General features: G+C 29.7%; 2 protein-coding genes across 13 annotated transcripts in view; one reads left to right on the top strand and one right to left on the bottom strand.

Annotated features, from left to right (window-relative positions):
- Positions 1 to 687: 687 nt before the first annotated feature.
- Positions 688 to 5,544, top strand: LOC140665533 (uncharacterized). 2 transcript variants are annotated; one of them, XM_072891736.1, is made up of 5 exons: positions 688 to 924; positions 1,020 to 1,385; positions 1,580 to 1,717; positions 1,786 to 2,741; positions 3,019 to 5,544. In XM_072891736.1, the coding sequence occupies exons 2-5, from the start codon at positions 1,043 to 1,045 to the stop codon at positions 4,711 to 4,713; spliced, it is 3,132 nt and encodes a 1,043-aa protein (XP_072747837.1). In that variant the 5' UTR covers positions 688 to 924; positions 1,020 to 1,042; the 3' UTR covers positions 4,714 to 5,544. The 2 variants fall into 2 exon arrangements, with proteins under 2 accessions (XP_072747837.1, XP_072747836.1); XM_072891735.1 differs by having other exon boundaries at positions 688 to 934.
- A 592-nt stretch (positions 5,545 to 6,136) lies between these two features.
- The window catches only part of LOC140665543 (serine protease inhibitor 3/4), a 36,724-nt gene continuing 21,869 nt past the window's right edge, over positions 6,137 to 20,991 (bottom strand). For 3 of the 11 annotated variants that reach the window (XM_072891784.1, XM_072891783.1, XM_072891771.1), the window contains exon 8: positions 12,440 to 12,688. In XM_072891784.1, the coding sequence (XP_072747885.1) occupies positions 12,522 to 12,688 (167 nt within the window). In that variant the 3' untranslated portion in view covers positions 12,440 to 12,521. Of the gene's footprint in view, positions 6,577 to 7,538; positions 7,902 to 9,930; positions 10,095 to 10,658; positions 11,239 to 12,439; positions 12,689 to 14,075; positions 15,242 to 16,033; positions 16,402 to 16,851; positions 17,199 to 17,944; positions 18,377 to 20,991 lie in introns of those variants that run through there. The other 8 variants (XM_072891772.1, XM_072891773.1, XM_072891777.1 and 5 more) reach the window with 8 other exon arrangements.

Here is a 20,991-nt window from a genome sequence, read left to right as displayed (position 1 = left end):
TATATATATAATAATATGGTGTATATAAATAGATATGAATATGTGACAATATATGAATGACAAAATAACCTGGGAGGTTATTCTGTAACTCAAAACGCATGCGTTATATATCGTTGCGCAGATTTTTTATATCATGTAATAGCTGCGTAACAATAAAGAATGCGTTATATATCGTTGCGCAGCTATTACACGATATAAAAAATCTGCGCAACGATATATATGTAACGCATGCGGTATGAGTTACAGAATAACCCCCTCGGTTATCGCGGTGAGTCATTTGATAGCGCGACAAAGGAGACTCAAATTACTTTTAGTTTTTAAAAATTTCAGATTACCATATGATATATTAAATAATCCAACAGAGATCAAAAGAAAAATTGTACAAAAAAATTGACTCGCCATCTCACCTTTTTCTCAAGAAAAAAAAAAAAAAAAAAAAAAAAGATTTTTTGCGTCCAAATCTCTCCTACGTAAATCCGCTCTTGCTGCCGTGCATCCATAGATATACAAAATACATAGATGGGTATCTCCTCATTGTCAGTGGTTCGGTCACATGCTTGTGATTGGTGGATAGTGTTCGGAGCAGTTCATCTGCACCGAACCGCGCGACGCATCCCAAGTTATTAATAGCCTCCCTTATATTTTATACGTTTGTGGATGCATCTCCTCCCACCATGTTATCCCGGCGTACTGGTCCCTTTAAAATTTGAATTGCCGTCGGTTACAAAGTCCGTCGCAAACCGTGCGCAACGAGAGGTACGTGATTGTGGTTTGGTGCGCGCGCGTGGCGCGAGTGCGCATCTGTGTGTTGGGCAATTTCACATAAATTACTCTGGATCGCGACAAGTAGCGACTGGTAGCGACTTGTTGACACTTGTTGATCGTCGCGCTGAATCCAGGAGGGGAGGTGGACGAGGATCGAAGGTTAGTTGAAGTAAGTTGGAGTAATAATATAGAGAATAGATATACGTGGAGAAAGAGTCTGACAAATCTTCTTGACTCGGCTAATTTTATTATAGCGCGACTACATATCGATGTAACGATGTCGGAGACGAGCGGGGACAACGCCAAGTACAAGTGGACACCCGAGAGCACCGCGCTCCTCGTCTCGGTGTGGTCCGACCGACAGGTGCAGAAGCAGCTCGTGTATGCTCCCCGGCCGCAGATAATCTGGGAGAGCGTAGCGCGTTACATGAGGAAGAAGGGTTACGAGGTTGGGGGCAAGCAGTGTCGATCGCGCATGAAGCAGGTACTCGTGTGCTATCGCGAGGCAAAGCGAGCGGGAACTCGTGCTGGTGTGGAACAGTACTACGAGACCATTGATCGGGTGCTGAAGAACAAGCGATTGGAGCAGACCAATGTTAATGTCGGTGTGGATACAGTAGGTGAGTATGGAGGAGACTGTTGATCGTAAGACATATCAGCTTGATACACAAGAGTCCAAAGAAAATCCAAGAAATGTTTAAAGAATACGTTCTTTCAACATTTGTGTTGTTTCTTAAATCTATAGGGATTAGTATGTATTACATTGGAGTATGTTGATATTATATACTTATATATGTCTGTAATATGTTGTTAGATGCAACTGTCAATTATGTGAAATCGCCTCCAAAGGATATGAAGACTAACAAGAATCTGCAAATGAGACTAAAAGTTCAGGAGCCTGTGCAATCTCTTTTTCGAACGGAGGCTCTGTCCCCTACATGGACAACGGGATGTAAGGCATTTTCTTTTCTCATAAAGATTCTTGTTTTGGTGTCAGATTTCATGTTGCTCTCTTTGCAGGTGAAAATGAGTATCCAGATTCACCCGAATCGAATGAGACCATAATAGCCAAACCATATAGAATGTTCTCCCCTACAAGAGATGTTGCTATAAATACTGGCGAGCATTTAGTTCAAATTGGTAATCGTGCCGTACAGACAAATCCGATAGAGAAACCAATACGAGAAGATTATCGGCCAAATTTACTGGCTCCTTATCCATATGGAGAGATTCCTTATCAGAATACGGTGCAAAATGTACAAAATCAGATTATTCAAGAAAACATGCAGCAGTATCAAAATACTCAGCAGCAAAATTGTGGGTGGAATCAGTTGCCGCAACGGAATGTGCCGGCGAACAATCAGTTCGGATACCAGCACAATGTGAACCAGCAATCCTTACCGAATGGAGTAATGCAGAGTAACATTATGCAGAATTTTAATGCGGAAAATATTGCGCGCCAACAAAATCAGTTGCAGCAAGGAGCACTGTATGCGGATAACCGGGCAATGCCGCAGGAACCATGTAAAGTCATTTACAGAGAAAACTTGGGAACAGCGTATAGACAGTATCAAGACACTCGCATGGCTTGCGCGGCGAATGTTAACAAGCAAAACGGATCACTATCGCCGGATTATTCGCCAGAGACGTCGCAGAATTTGAATGATGCTTTCTGTATGTCAAAGAGCGAAAAAACGCATAATTTGAACGAAACATATAGTCGACCTGTTAATCTGGACAATCCCAATCTAGTGGATGCGACTGTCGTGACAAATAATGCAACTTGTAATGACGATAGTATGTTGTTGGAATTTTTGTTGAACTCGCCCGTTCCATCGGAAAATGGTGGAAAGTCCCGGGATAACGCCGTGAATACCGATGAATTGCCGAGTCCACCGTTCAGAAAGAAGAAGGCGCAAAAAATAGAACAGCTCGTACTTAATGCGATTAATTCTCAAAATGAAGTCGTCAATAAAGTAAATTTTATTATACTTTATATATTTTATAACTTTATAATTTCTTTTTATCGAATTCTATTATCTTTTTTTACGTTATAGAAATATTTATTATAAAATTTTAATATCTTATTTTCTTTTTATTTCTCTCTCTCTCTCTCTCTCTCATATATATATATATATATATATATATATATATATATATATATATATATACATATTTATACTTTTATTTATATTTTTTGCATTTATATAAAATAGATATAGAATAGATTTTTATATTATTTCAATTTTTTAGATCCTAGCTGTGCAAAACGACATGGTGACACGATTTCTCGACGTGGACAGAGATAGACAGAACAGGCTCGAGAACAGATTGGATCATTTATTGAACGTCGTTCACGCTACGGTACTTAATAAGAATGAAACGTCATCGCCACCGCCGCCGCCGCTACCGGAAACTATGATCACCTCTCTGCTTCCGCCACCAAAACCCGGAATGGTTCCACCCAAGTTGGACTTAGTTCCGCCAAAACCTTGTCGTGTTCCTTGCACGATACCAAGTTCGAATATCGAATTAATTAATCAGAATCCTATTCCGACTAGACCTGGTGTAGTATCGCCAATCGCTGTTAGTCCGGCAGGCAGAAAACTCGGAACGATATGGTCAAAATTAGGTCCAGTATCCACGTCGCCGTTTGTGAAAGCTCAACAACGACTCGGTCTTCAGCTTATGTATAATAATGAAGCTCGTACACAATCATCAGCGGAAAGGCGCATTGCTAGAGAGACGGACAGATTGCAAATGAATACACGAACTTTAATATATGAGACTACTAAGATGCTGGAGATGGAACGCGAACTCGAAGCGAAAATAGAGAACGCACGGTTGGAAATGAATATGGATCAAATCTTAACTGCACGTAGGAAGCTTTTCACGCAGCGAAACCCCACTCCCATTATGATACTCACTGCGGCTTTCTTAGACGCAGAATGTCGCGCCTGCGAACAAGATCCGCCTTATTGCGGTACCTGGGAATCGCGGAAAAAGATGTTCAAATACACACAGAGAGATAACCTTCTGACTGGGCAGGGTGAAGGCTACGAGTGTATGCGTCAGTTAAACATGGCAACTCAACACAATTATCCGGAACCATGCGACACATCGACTCCGGCGAAATTACCGTTCAATAATATCGCCAATAATGAACCCGCAGTTCCAAATAAAACTATCCAACAATTGACACGACTCGTGATGAATAGCGCCAGATGGCGAGATTCCGCTCAGCAGAGCCAACAGCACAACACAGTCCATCCGCCGGCTGCAGCTCGACCGCTAAGCCAAAACACTGCCGATATCGAATACAACGCGACTTACACTGCTCCGAAGGCGAATGCACCTCCACTAGTTTCTGAGGAACGAGGATTCATTAAGAGTTACGATGTGGCACAACAACAAGGCAGTCATAATGAAGTATCTGATGGTAGGCTACTGAAAAATGATTTATGTAGTCAATCCAAGTTTCCAATGGGTTTTACCACCACTATGTTAACCGTTAATGATCAAAAAGGCACCACTTTACCGAGACAAACAAACCGCAGAGCAGTTAAATCGTTAGGATTCGGTGAGAATCCATTGAACGATCGCAAAAACAACGTTCGCTTTCTGGACGAGGCGCTGGCCGAATTACAACGAATGTGTATTGAACGTCAGGCTGCTCAAAAACCCGAAATACTGTTGCCCGTAATAGTAGGCGATAGTAATGACGCGATGAGCGTACAGAATCTCAATATGATAGAACGTTATGTAAGCGAGTTGAAGAAATCGATCAAAGACAAGGACACAGATTCGGACAACGATGATGAGTTTCTCGACACCACCACTACCATGCATCCGACACGTAAAGGCTCACTGACATCGAATGGCACAGCATCCACGGAGACTGCTAACTCGTTGAAATTCGGCAAACCGGCCAACTGCAGAATAAGTTAAGCAGAGAATATATATATATATATATATATATATATTTTATATTTTTATTTTTAACTTGTGCAACTCATGTCTTCCTAATAATTGCTCAACTGTATGCGCCAGTTCCTCATCACTTGTTATTTCATGACACATTATTTTTCTATCAATGTTATAGATCATCATACAACAAGCAATCGCTTTATAGAATTCTATAAAGATTAAATTTTAAGTTAACGATCTAATGTTTGAACTGGGCTAATACATTATTTTTCTATCAAGGTTATTAGATCATCATCGAACAAGCAATTGCTTTATAGCATTCTATAAAGATTAAAGTTTGAGTTAGCAACATAATCTAAGCCAGTCTAATCACATTCTTATTAATCAAATATCCGCTTATAGAAAGTTTTACAAATAATTGTTAGCAATATTGATTATCTCTTTTTCCTAAGGAAGTTTAACATTTTTAAAATTGAAAAATGTAATAGTACAAGCAAAAACATATTAACTTCTTCCAAATTTTTTTTTGTTATAAAAAAGAGAAATCATTTGGGTGAAATTGCAAATATTTAAAAATTAATGTAGATCTTATTAATATGGCATCTTTATATTATTAATTGCTATATTAATGCAACTTAGTAGTTATATCGTTACTGCCTTCGTAGAATAATACATTCCATAGAAGTATATCACACATAATAATTTGAATCAAGCATACAGTGCAATGATATCTTTATCAATTATTTTCATTGTTAAAATCTAATTATATACCTTTCTCACTTATATGCTATATATATAAATAGTTTATGCATCTATTTTCATATAGTATGCATTATTATGTGCAAATTTTTTTAAACGATTCTATAATTAAGTATTATACAAGATTTGAGAGAGAAAATTTATTTAATTTATTCTCTCATATTCTTAGATAAGAGTACACTTTTATGAGAGCAATCTTGTATTTTTACACTATGACCAATGAATTTATATACACAATTTTCTTATTTTGCGATACATATGTTTGTTATAAAATTATATGTAACAGAAAAAAAAATGTTCATCGCTTTTGTTCCGAATTAGCGATGTGCAAATTTAATTTGTAAACAAGTGCCTTATTACTAATAAAGAGAATTGAATTAAAAATCTTATTCATATTAATTGACTCTTGTGAAATTTCTATATGACTTATGTAAATATCGAGTAACTAACGTCAAGAAATCTGTATAAAATATTTTTAGTACAATTTGGCGAAATAATTACATATTTTATGCAGAAAAGTTTTTTTTATATTTTTTAAATATACGATTTTAAGATGCCGAAAATTGCAATTTCTTATCAAAGATGATAGCGATATTAACATTTAAAAGTTAATACTTTCTTACAAAATCAGAGGGAAGGTAAGTTGCAATAAAAAGATTGAGCTTTTTATTAATGATTACGATGATTACTCATTCAAATAATCCATGTGTTTAAATTTCAAATTTTATACATTGAATTGTCATTTTTTTTCTATTTTGCTTACATGCAATAAATATTTGTGAATAATATATTTGTGACAAATATATATGTATATAATTATGTATGTGTGTAAAACATCTATCAAATTACGTTGTATAAAATTAATATGATATATATATATATATATGTATAATTTTTTTTCATATTTTCCGTCTCACTTCATTGAGGTAGTTGCAATTTCGTAGTAGTATTTCTCAGAGAAGACTCAATATTCAGGATTAATAACGTGTCCATTGAAAAGCGGTATGACTTCACGAACGCCTGTTTCTTCGTTTCTTGAGGATGCTTTTACTATAGAGTATACGAATGGACGGTTTATTTCGAATTGCTCTTCAACCCATGCAGCGACTGCTAACACCACAATACCTGTAACATAATCATTATAAGGTACCAAGAATTTCATTAAATATCACGTTGCCAGACTGCTCATCTGGGGAGGAGATATATTTCTTTCATTTCAATATTTAATATTATATATTAGATATTATCTTGCACAATCAAATATACACAACATATAGATAATATCTAATATAGATGAATATATCTTTTAATAATTAATATAATTTTAAATATGTAATAATATATGTATAATGTGTAAGAATATATATTAACGTGATATTTTAATATTTCACACATAATAACAAGCATGATAGATAAGAAGTATAGTACATTAATTAGAATTCAATATAGTGAAACATAATATATATAATTATTGTTTACAATAAAAGCGAAATAATCTTTCTACTAGCGCGAAAAGTGCATATTGTACGCATATCGCATGCATATCGAAAATTGTATTGTCACTTGTTAGATTAATCATCAATCGATGATTTTATACTTAAAAAATGTATTTTGTCTCTTTTTCTCTCAGAGTATGAAATTTTCATCTATATATCAGGATCATAATTCCTCTAAAACCTACATCAAACCTTATTGTTAGTAAAAGTCGATAACGATACAAATTATTGTATAAAATCCATCGTGTACAATCTTTCTCTAAGATAATCGTATCCTTGGCTTCTGCTATTTTGCAAATATATTCCAGATATTTAAAGGAATACATAAAGCGATAGAAAAAATTAATATAATAATAAAATCAAATATAATGAGTGATTTTAATTTGAAGAAAGTTGTAGGAAAATTTATCAGAAATATTATATCGGAATGTTATAAATTTATAATAATTATTTATGATCCTTGATTAACATTTTAAATTCTCTAGATACACTAACACATAAAGAAAAAAGACGTTATGTAAATATATTTTATATGAAATCCTATATGGTTATTGTATATGCACAGATGTGATATATATAGTAGAAACTACAATTTTTTAAAATATCCCTTTATTGAATTTAATAAAACATCAAAATAAATTTTTAAAACCCAATTATTATAAAAGTGAATGATTGTACGAGATTATTATATAAACGATTCAACGAAATTGTTTCGCAGCTGAATACAACAGTGTGTTGGTATATCACCAGCTGCCACAATCATTCACAAATTCATTTATCGATATTTTTTTCTTTCTTATCAGATGTCACTTGTGACAACAAGTCCAGCCAACAACGGTATATAGGCTTCTTCTTGTGGTTTTGACAATATGAGGCCATAGAAGAATGGATGATCGATATTAAATTCCGGAATCGCTTGATGGAGTGTAGTCGAATAATTCACCATTTCGACTCCTGAAACATATCGATCCCTAAACTGTTAAACTTTTATTTTTATTATATTTTATTTTTCCGACATCCTGCGTGTTGTTCGGATATCCCCTTAATTCCCATCACATGCGTCGTAACCGACGATATAAGAATTTGTCCAGGATGTAGGTAGATAAATGTATATTATAGGCTGTGCAAGTTTGTCTGAAATATCATCTCTATTTCATGCACATGCTGCATATTATGTTGTATAGTTAAAGAGAGAACGGACTCGATCGCGCAAAAGAAAAGGGGATTATATAAAATTATGCTGAAATATTTGGCAATAAATCCAATAATAGATAGAGAATTGTATTTTGTTAAATAAATTTAACAATAACAAAACAAGTTCTCTCATTTGAAAGAAATTAAGATTCTTTCGTTTAATTATTGCGTTGCTCCTATTCCTCTTTAAACTATGCAACGATTAGTGTCATCGCTCAATTCGCATGCCTTTTTGTAAGAAAATTATTATTAATAAATATTCAGCAACTCTGTTAATACAAATTCCGTCCGAAGAACATCTGTATAAAATATATCATATATGTGCATAACGCAATAAAATAATCGCAGTAAAAGCAATAGTGCAGACTGTCCCATTAACCAGCACTTATCTGCTACATACTTATTATCATTTCATCATCCAAATACACAACCGAGTATGTGCATTTTTTAGTTTTCTATTTGTACTTTTATTTTTTTTAAATATATGTTAATCAAATACCATTATACTAATAAATTTTATAAATTATAACTTCGTCACAGGAGATCATTGCATAATCGATGAGATGTCCAACAAATAGATATTGATATTATTATTATAACATATTATGATATTTCCGACCTTATGGTTAAAAATTTACTTCACCATTATAATAAAAAATGAACGATTTATATTAAATTCCAAGCGTCCTGTGGACAGCATTATTTACTTGCACAGTCAAATTAATAAAGTTACTTTTACAGAAGAGGATTATTGAACATCTCGAGTACGCGAAGACAGACAAATTTATTGCTATTTTTTTCTTCGAATATGAAATTCACGTGAAATTATATATTGAAGTAAAGTATAGACGTACACACACATACATACACACATATTGGGTTTTCATCGTACGTATCACGTATATATTTGTAATAAAATGATACAATATATCTACATCAATTAATGAAGTATATAAAGAATTGCTATGTATTTACTACTTTGCTCTAGGACAAACGATTCAAAGTCATTTTCTTTTCATCGATCTCTCTTGCTTTTTTAAAATTTCAGATTGTACGTATTTTCCAGAGAAAATTAAAATTTTATTAAAGAAATTCGTTCTTGTGTTCATGATATATTTAATGATATTATAGGCGAATGAATCATCTACAGAAAACTTATCTGTGCGACAGATCCGTGCAGATCGCGCATTGGAAATAACTGAAATAATAGTTAAATAACACAATGTAATACTTGCTGACGATCGTTCATCATCTCACTTATAACACAACTTGACATTTTCACTTTCCTGTACATGCACAACATTAGTAAATTTTAAGTTTAAGATTTGTCCAAGCAATGTTTTTTTTTCAGATATCCTTCTTCGACTCACATCAGTGTGCTATAAATTTTATTACTATTGAATTTTGTTAGCATTAAATTTCTTTAATAATTAAAAATGCATAGTTGTTTAATTATAATAATATTTAAGATAATCGAATTACAAAAATGTGTTATTTATACAACTGCAGTCATAAAAATTGCTCCATTATATGTAATATACACTTTTTTCTTCAAATTTAATTAAAGTATTTAAAAAATTGAGAAGTTTGATACACTTAGAATATGCAATCAGATTCGAAGATTTTGGAAAAAATTAATTTTTATTATTTTTTAATTATATTATTAAGACAGTAAGATTATTTTTAAAAAACAGAAGACACGATATGTGAACATTGACAGCACTTAATAATAATGTAGCACTATCTAACAATAAATATTAATAAAAGTATTCTGAAAAGATATAGACATCATTATTATTATTTATTATTTAGGATTGATGATATATCCTTTACATAGTGACAAGAAAGTAGGAATTGTTTTATATTCGACTGATTTGATGATACTATAGAAAAATGGACGATCAATTATGAATTTTCCATCTTCCTGGATAGTTTTGAAGACCAAGTTCATTTCTGGAACACATTAGGATTCACATAGTAACCATATACGACAAAAATCAATTCTCATTGATTTTTGTTTATTATACTAATATATAAGAGAGTAAAATATAATAAATGATAAAATTATTTTGCATATTTGCAAAATAACTAACAATGAATCAGACATAAAGATACATATTCTCTCCAAAAAGAAATATAAATAAATAAACGTAAAAAGAAAAGAAAATTTTTGGAAAAAATGTAAAAATTTGTATGCAAAAGAAATTTTAAAAATTATAATAAAAACTTAAATATAAAGAAAAAAGTAACTATCACATAGCATAACACAGTATAACATCACAAAGTATAACACAGACTACTAAATATAAATAAATAAACGTAAAAAGAAAAGAAAATTTTTGGAAAAAATGTAAAAATTTGTATGCAAAAGAAATTTTAAAAATTATAATAAAAACTTAAATATAAAGAAAAAAGTAACTATCACATAGCATAACACAGTATAACATCACAAAGTATAACACAGACTACTTGATGAATTCATTTGCGATTAATTCTTGTGAAATGCAGCAAAGTAAATACTCTATAAAATATTTTATTGTTTGCCTTTATCCATAAAAACATTAATGTTCATATTGTTTTATAATCATATATAATCAGCGTACAAATTTTTTAGACTATTTTAGAACATTTTCTGTTAGGTTTTACAAAATGTATTATGTCAAAGTGTTTTTTAGGAATTCAATATTAAAAATTTACAAACGATTTACAAAATATCGTTAATTTCTCTTTAAAAAGTTATTAGTCATAGTGTAAAGTTAGTCATAAAAGCGTTGTATATTTTTATACACAAAATTAAAATGATAATAATAATATATAGAATATATGCACAATGTTAAATATATATAAAAGACATAAAATAATTACATATAATAACGTGCATGACTGACCGGATGTATCAATGATTGCTATAATTTTAATGCAAAACTCATCGATATAATATTTTAGGAGTATTCAGGCTTAGCAACTATTCCGGAAAATAGCGGCACTTGACTTCCAGACTCTTGGTTTTGATTGACTTTTACGATCGTATAATAAAATGGACGATCGATTTTGATTTCTACGGTCATTTCCAAAGACAAGGCTATCGCGATAATTCCTGAAAAAAAGTATCGTTGATGGAGACGAGAATTGGGCTAATTTCTTTCTTCGTTGTTAAATATTATTGTTCAAATTGTCGTCTATTTTAAAGAGAAATCTGGATAGATCAGTTATATCAAAAGCTAATAAATCTAATACATTTCGAGATTGATAAATTTGACATTACAGAAAACACTTGTAGCCTTTTCAAATATAAAATTACTATTAATTTATGAGTTAAAGTAAAGACTTGACCTGTATGTATAAATAAAATTTTTGTTGAATTTTTATGTAGTCGCTATAAAATTCCCCCCTCTCCATATATGATACAATCATTATAAAAAAATTAGTTCGCTATAAGACAATATTTATGATTTTGAGATTAAATTATATTTTACAAGGAAAACCTTTATTTTAACTTTATTTTAACAAATTAATTATTAGTTTTATATTAGGCTAAAACTGCTTAGTGTAATGTCAAATTCATGAATCTCGAAATATATTAAATTTATTAACTTTTGACGTAGCTGATCCATTCAGTCCCTTCTTAATATGACTGACAATTTAAATAAATAATAAATACAAAAAGATTTATAATATATATAATCAAAAGAGATATAATATTATCTCTTTTGAGAGAAAATAAACAAAGATGATATAATAAAAATACATTTCAGCTTTTATAGCTATTTTGTGTTTTACTATAAAAACACATGTTGCTAGAAGATTCAATTCGTTAAAGCGGCTAAAGAAATACAAGAAAAGAAAAAAGTACAGTTGTAAACTACACAACACATACACATACACATTTACTCAAAATTTATATATACGGATATATACATTATCATGCAAAACATTGATAGCATGTAATACCTACAAATGCAATCATAATGACTACATATTATAATCTGTAGATCTAAATGTATCACAATTACAAGATTTATCTATTGCAGGATATTTTATGATTTTAGCCATAGTTATCCTGCGATGACACTTCAATTCTAATGCGATTAACGGTAGAGCAAACATCTGTTGTTTTTTGTAAAATGTGGAAAGCAAAAGTATTAAGATAATCAATCGATTATATCAAATTATCATTAATATTGCAACATTATTTTGATAACGATATGACGGTTCTAAAATAGTTAGAAGCATCGATAAATATATCAATGTGCTTGAACATTAAAAAAGACGGACAAATTAAAACGAAGAGGTCTATATGATATTATTTTATATCAAATTTAATTGTGGCATTAATGTTTATACATGTATGTGTAGACTTATTGTGTGTGCGTGTGTGTGTTAATTGATAATCGGTTCGATCACATATCCAGAGAATAGTGTTATGATATCATGTGGTTTTGTTTGTACATGTGTATTAACAGACTTGACGATGGCATAATAAAATGGTCGATCGATCGAAACGACAGTGTCCATCTGGATAAATGCAGATTCAGCAAGGAACAGAACTGAAACATATTAAGTCTAATAATAGCATGTGATTCCTCATACAGTGACGAGTATCGAAAAGGTAACGTTGAGAAGTTTAATTCCTTATATGTTAAAAATTAATTCACTTTATAATTCTATTAAAATACATCGTGATTTTGTCTTTGTACGTCGATTTGTAACAATAATCATTGGCTGTGCATGAAATCGATAAATGCGGATATTGTGATGTCTAAGACATTCACTTAGTGATGAGGAAACTCAATAATTAATAGTTAATTCTACTAATCACCATAATAAATTCCAATTCTTGCTGTGGCGAGATAAATAAAAGAAGAAAAAGTGTTATGTGTATTATTGTATAATTCAGTATGTATTCCAGTATGTATTTTCAGATGTTGATTTAATGGCTTACATTAAATGCAAACAAAAACATTTAACAACAATATCTAAACTTATGCAGAACAAAATGACAAATAATGGTAGTCAATAATTAATGAATTTAAGGATTATGAATGAGTCCGTATAACGTAATGATGTTGAGATTTCTGGCGTTTCTGTCTATCTCGACGATAAGATACACAAATGGATGATCGATTGAAAATATCTCCCAGGTGGCGAAATCGATATTAGCGATAATTTTTTCCACATGATCGCTGAAATACATGATTGAATATAGAAATTGAATATGAACGAGACTCTGTTCATTCGTCAACTCATACCATTAAAACGATGTATATGAAATGCAAATGTGATGGATAGGTGCGGAAAAAGATATTATTTTATTATTACCAGAAGAAAACACGAAGTAAAATTCGAATGTAGCGTAGCAAGGTAGGAAGATCAATAGAAGAAATAAATAAAATAGAAATGTGTTACGATACGTAGAAATGTTAAAATGCAGAGACAATAGATAGGAAATAATAAAAGTCTAACATATTCTCAATTTTTTTATTGTAATATATCGATGATCAGATTAATCATTCTTCAAAAGAACTTTGAAGATAATTTCATCTTTTTAAAATAAAATAACATTGAACTGTACTACTGCATGGCTTGTTAAAAAAGTCAATTCCTAAGAAAATTTGCAAATAAGAATACGATAAAAGTTAGATATAAATATCAAAAATTGAAAAACTCAAATTCTGATTTTATTATAGCCGCTATTAGTCTTGGTGTTTGTTTTGATCACATTGCATTATAATGTGATAAAAGAATGGATAGTCGATTCGTATTTCTCATGACAAAGGAGGTTTAATTATTATGTTTAAAACAAATCTTTTCTTTTTATAGATTCTATGATGTGCGGTAATAACCGAAGGCTTATTAGCTGAAATTAAATTTAATAGACATTATTGGTGTAATAAATAATATTTATCTTGGCAAACAATACCGATGCGATAAAAATACGACAAAAACAGAGAATTGTTTATTTAAAGATTGAAACATTTTTATTTATAATTTCTAACAATCAAGAATATATTGCAAATAGATCGTTAGTTATATATTATTTTCATATATTATAATATTTTTACATATAATCATGACAAATTATCTTAATGTTATATATATAATATAAAATGTTGCGATATGTGTAGACTAGATTTTGACTAAATTGTTGGTAAACATAATGATAGAGATAAAATATTCTTCTCTTTATTTCTTTGGTTTCTATATATACAGAGAAAAAAATTGATTGTACAGACTAACAATAAGCTTGCCAACAATTCTTTAATTCTATTAAATTCAACAATTATTTAATTGCACTAAATAATTATTGGCAAATTTAGTTCGTCAACTAATTTTTTTCTCTTATTATATGTGTATATTATGCACACATATATATATATATATATAATACTACAACATATGTACGATTAAAAAAGATTTTTTTGAAGACTAATTTCATAAAAATATATCATTGCAAAGTATTTTTGTCATACATTGCTTCTATTTGTACTATAAATGCTATTTGTTATAGCATAAAACACTCGCAATATTTTTCTTTAGTATGCAAAATAGTTTTAAAGAGTTGCCGTAAAAATATTTTTCTATTTTAAACTATTTTGTGTTCTGTAAGTTTGGCGATTCAAATATCTACCTGAAAAATTGTTAATGTTTTCTTATCAACAAAAAAGTAATATAAGTATCATCCAAATTTGTCATATGACAAATTTTAATTAGAACCATAAAAAAAACAATAAATCACACACGTATGATTGTCTTACAGATTGGTGTTTTTCAAAAATCGTTAAAGTCTCTATTTCAAATTTAAATACAAGCACACACAGATCAACTCTGATCAGACTATAGTTAATTACTTTCAGTGAGAATTTTCAAAATTATTAATTGCTATTTTCAAATACAAGCAATCTCTCAAAAATCTCAAAAATCAAATGTATATTTGGTCATCAATAAGTCGATAACTTATAGTACGGTAACTGTCCCGATGAATAGCGGCAGAAAATTGCTGTTTCCAGTCTCCTGATGAACTTTGATAATACTATAAAGGAAGGGACGATCGATTTTCACGATGGTCGTTATCACCAAACAGCGTGGTTCGATCTGCACTCCTGGAAACAGATTATCGGATTGATCGCGCGCTAATCCCGACGAGGCAAGGACCACTATGATTATATTCCTTATTTGCCTCTGTGATGTAGAAGGACGACACAATAAAAATATCAGCATGCATCCTACTAAACTACGATATAGACGACACGTGATATCTAGCTTACACCTAATGTGCACTAGCGATAATACCAGATTCGAGATTATCATCGACACTTTTGTGATATCCTTCTCTTCAATTAAGAAAGATAATTACATTGTGTCTATATTCTGTGTAAAAAATTAATACAGGATGCCCTCAGAGCCACTATATTCCCTTTCAGACAGATAATCGTCGTTCATCAGAAGACATATATATTTTATATATATATATATATATATATATATATATATATATATATATATATATATATATATAAACGACAATTGTTTCAATGATTGATTAGCTACTGAAAAGTGTCCAGTGGTTCTAGTTCATCCACTGTATTACACAGGCCTAATTTGGACTTTCCTACAGAGAAACTAATGCAATATAAAGATGGATAAAAAAAATAACGAAAGCACATCGTAACACACACTTGCTAAAAAAAAAGCAAAGATTTAAACACATGATATAAGAAACATTTAAAATGTGATTAAATAAAAAATTATGAGAGATGCGAGCTCTCACGAACTTAATATTTTATTAAAGATATCAGTAAATGGATGATCCAATGATATTTGTGTAATGAAGACATATACACATTGAGAAAAGGTCAAAATAAATTAAAGAGTAAAGCATATATTAAGTAAAATTTGATGGAAAAAAATTATTATCTATTTCCATTATTTCAACGTAATTACTTATTTATTACACAAAACTGACATCGTTAATTTCGACATCGTAAATATTTTATTTTATTCTTTTCAGAAATACTGTTCATTTGTTTGAATTAAATTGATTCAATACGAAGCTACATCGAATAATATTGTATTGAATTCTCCTGTAACTTTGTATCAATTAACAAACTGGAAGAATATCAAGGACGCGCTGAAGGTTGAACGACGAATCCAAGAAAAAGCGACACTACGTTGTGTTTAATGGCATAGTAGAAAGGTCTGTCCGCGTTAAAAACGAGCGGCATACGTGGAGGAGCTGGTAATGCCGGTAAGATCATTACACCTAGAAAAAAAAAATGAAGACCAAAAATATTACGAACTACTGCGTCGGTTTACAGACGGTTGTTATGTGTCATCATTGCGATGAAAGCGATTTTGTTGAACACAAGAACATAAATGATGCCAAAAGTTCATCGTAGGATTTTTGCGAATTTTGCAAACAATAAGAAATTAGAAGATTGAGCTAGGAAGACTATATATACTGCCTATTTATCATATTAAGCTAAAGATATCAATTTAGAATTTGGATGTCAATGCAGAAATAGAAATTTTATCGGTTCTATTAGCTTGCCGAAATAGAAACCTTATTGAAAGCGTAGAAAATAGAAATCTGGCGAAAACAATGATTTTTCTGTAAGTCTTTTAATAAGGACATCTCCTGTACGAGATTATTTTTCCAAATTTCTATCTGCTGAGAAAAGTGTATTTTTAATAAAACAATAAAATATCATACTTATTTAATTGTATTTAATGAAAAAAAGATAATTAAATAATATTTGTTTAGTATACGTACATACTCAATACTTAATTAATAAAATAGTTCTTGATTCAAGTATATAAAAAATATCATATATGTATACGTATTAATGATAATTCGCTATTATAAATGATAATGCTAAACTCGCTATTATTGCTAAGATGGTGCACAAAGAGAAAACTACTTTTTTTAATCGGTGATTAAATTCGCAATATGTCCATTGAAGAGTGGAACACTACTGTGTTTAATGGCATAGTAGAAAGGTCTGTTGACATCGAAAATAAATCGTAATGGCCTGGACGACTTCTTTATAACTTCGATTTCTAGAAAAAAGTAGTTGGATATTAATTATATGTTTGAATTAATAAAATTAATATACATTCTATGAAAGAGATCACACTTAATGTTATCATATGTAATTTTGAAAGATGTATGTCAAGTCGAAATTATAGAAAATAAATCATTTATTATTGTGCGAACCATTTTGCCATTAGTATGATTAAATGATTTTTTCCTTCTCGTTGAAGGCATATTATGTTGATGTATAATCTTATATGTTATTTCTATGTATGTGTATATACATATATGTAAATGTTAAAGCAAAATCAAGTTTAGCAATTAGTTCTAGCATTTTAAATAAGACATAAATTATAATATACTTTTTGTTCAACATCTAAACTTTCGGCTCGATTACGTGACCGTCAAATAAAGGCATATTTTGCGAATTGTATTTAATATAATAATAGAATGACCGATTTGCGTCAAAATCTTGGTCTCTTAGTATAGTACTAAGATGGAGTATCAGAACCCCTGGTACTGCAAATATAATATAATACTATCGTTAGCTTTGATATTCTCGTTTGAGAAATTTTCTCATCCAGTGTTTTTCATTTGTGCGAAATGTAAATGTATTATGCTTTGTTAATACCCTTTCCATTCTTCATAATAATCTCTTGTTACTAACAATAACTTTGTTGAGTTCAATAGAGTGCATAGTATATATAAAATTAGAATTAATTAATGATGCAATTGCATTAATTATATGCAATAGAATTATAGAAAATAAATGTACATCAAAAGGTGAAGCGGCAGCCTCAAATTTATTGTACTTCTCTAAGACCTATCCGAATAAAAAAACTTTTAAAATTAAAATAGCAATAATATAATCATTTATAATAGATATTATAAAAGTAAATTGCTTATTGTTAATAAAAAAATTAAATGTTTAATTTTATTGATTAAATAATCGTATTAATAAATAACCACAATTCATTTTCACGGCAGAGCCTATATAAAACGCAATTTAAACGCTATTTAAAAATCAACGTAGTAATCTTGTCCCACTTTTATATCAATAACACTTAATATATTTCGGGCGTATTCACGTGGCCTTCGAACAACGATACATTCGATGGCTGATGTCGGATTTGATAAAAGAACGGTCGATTCACGTCGAATACTAATGATTGGATTAAAACGCTGGCAAACACACCTCCTACAGCTGTAAAAAGATAAAGAAAAGAATCGCTCATCATATGTATACGCGTTCATAAAAAACGAATATTGATCGAACTTGGCACAGTTTAATATCATAATTATTTTCATTATCACATATTCTGCTATGTGATTATTTAATTTTTAATTGCTATTGTATTTAATGACTATTGTAATTATTTAAAACATAAAGGACATAAATACATGCATATTATTCGACATTAATCAATACAATATATTCGACAAATTAATAAAAAATGTTACAGACAAATATCATGATTATGTATAGATATTAATTTAGATTAGCAAATCACATTGTCGTAATAATAAGATTGAACAATAATCAGAATATCCAGCTAAAAGAAAAATCATAGCAAGGAGAAACAGTTTGTCAATATTGAAAATTTTACATATTTGCTTATAAATAGCATAATATTGCCTGAAGTTTCAGATTAATAATTTCTTGTAAAGTAAAATCTACTTCACTTCTGGTACATAACCCTCCAACAGAAATAACGATGTTCTCGTATTATGACGAATGTAATAATAGAATGGTCGATTTATGTCGAATGTTGATTGTATAAACCCAACGACTAACTGTAAATCAACCACTGTAAACAGAATGTTTAAAAAAATTTGTTCGTTATGATTCACTTAATCATTTCTTTACACTTACATACTATATATTATAAATTTTCACATTGTTATGAGTTCTATATATGTTTTATGAAACTTTCAATTTAAAAGACTGTAATCTGTAATGCCGTGAAAGTTAGTATAGAAAATAATATATAAATATGCATACATAATTTACAAATATTATTATTATTACATATTATTTGATGAATATATAAATGTTAATTATAATTATAGATATCATGATGTTTATGACTTTTTCCAATTCACGTAATTTCGCGAAAATTTAAAATTTTTAAATTACATTATTTATAATTAATAGATCGAACTAAAACACGTATATTTAAATCAAAACACACAATAGAAGTGAATAGAATCTACTTCCATCAATATCGAAGTGAGATTATTTGAGAGTTTGCTAATAAATACACTATAATTTATATTTATTGTTAAATTTTTAGATAAATTTTTTTAAATAATAGCTACTATATTTTTTTACCCGATCATTGAACAGAGATTTAAGCGATATCCCCTTTTTATATCGAATGTACTAATAGAATGATAGATTTATATTAAATATTAAAGATTTGTTTATTAAAATATATAGAGCTTCCAATTACAAAGATTGCTGAGAACAAAATATAAGAAATCACTTGTTATACGTATATTTGTCTAATCATTTATTTAGAAATTTAAAATTATATTAATTATAATTAAATCAAAGACGTTTACTTAAATTAAGATATATAATAAAAGCAAGTATGCTGCATTTGCTAGCCAATATTAAAAAAAGATTTTCTGAGTTTGTTAATATATATTATAATGCACATAAAATTTCAATTTTCAGATAAAACATTTTTTTTTAGAATAATATGCTGTTATATTTCTGACATGTTTACATGACCGTCGAACAAAGATACAAACGACTTCGTCGTCATGACGAATAAAATATTAGAACAATTTAAATACCAATGACTGGTTTGTTAAAAGAGTAGTCACAGCTTCCGTAACTGTGAAATCAACTCGTTACATCAATCAATCGTTATAAGTATATTCATTTAATTATTTAAGACTTCTCACTTCTTACGCACGTTCCATATAATATATGATACGTTAAATGAAATATAGACTAGCAATGAGACTTTATAGACGATGACCTTAATTTATATTTCAGTTGAATATGTCTTATATATGTGTGTGTGCGTGTGTTTTCTATTATAAATATATAATAATAAAAAATATATTGTAATAATTCTAATAAAAATGTAATTTTAAAATTCTAAATTGTTGAATAATTATGAAATATATCTATAACAAGTGATTTCTTATATTTCGTTCGCAGCAATCTTTATAATTGGAGCTCGATTTTAATAAATATGTTTTCTAAATATATAAATGTGTTCTGGTTCAATTTAATTATGATAACACAATTTTACATTTTTGTTATTGACATCTATACATTTATATATAAACAATTGGTAGTAAACTGCGAAAAAAATGTCATCAGAACACATTTAAGAGATATAGTATTATATTATAATAAAAATGAATAAAATGTACTTATCAGCTAATATAAAAAATTCATAAGTTTGCTAATAAACATTACCATGCATATTAAATGCTGAATTTTTAGATAAAAAATACTTCTTTAGAAATAATAGCTACTATACATGCGATCTTTGAATAAAAAGAACCGAACAATATCCTTGCAACAAATATAATAGAACCGTCTGTATCAAACACTAAGAATTCATTGATTTCTTTAAAGCCACAACATTTATAAAATCTGTGAATTGTAAACAAAATATAAAAGATTACTTCTTATATAATCGTTTGATTCATTAAGACTTTTATTATCGACGTTATAAATACATATTTTGTTACCATAAACTCGAACTAAATGTTTTAACTTCTTATTGATTATTCTATCACAAATGTTCGTCAAACTGAATAATTACACAAAAGATAGTTTGACATAAAAATATA

Source organism: Anoplolepis gracilipes, chromosome 5 (genome assembly GCF_047496725.1).
Source record: "Anoplolepis gracilipes chromosome 5, ASM4749672v1, whole genome shotgun sequence".
Classification (NCBI taxonomy): domain Eukaryota; kingdom Metazoa; phylum Arthropoda; class Insecta; order Hymenoptera; family Formicidae; genus Anoplolepis; species Anoplolepis gracilipes.
This window is presented reverse-complemented; position numbering and strand designations above follow the sequence as displayed.

Excerpts from the sequence above, each read along its gene's own strand:
- LOC140665533 (XM_072891736.1), top strand. The coding sequence starts at position 1,043 with ATGTCGGAGACGAGCGGGGACAACGCCAAGTACAAGTGGACACCCGAG. Across the intron at positions 1,386-1,579 it reads TGTCGGTGTGGATACAGTAG|ATGCAACTGTCAATTATGTG; the intron begins GTGAGTATGGAG and ends ATATGTTGTTAG. Across the intron at positions 2,742-3,018 it reads AAAATGAAGTCGTCAATAAA|ATCCTAGCTGTGCAAAACGA; the intron begins GTAAATTTTATT and ends TCAATTTTTTAG.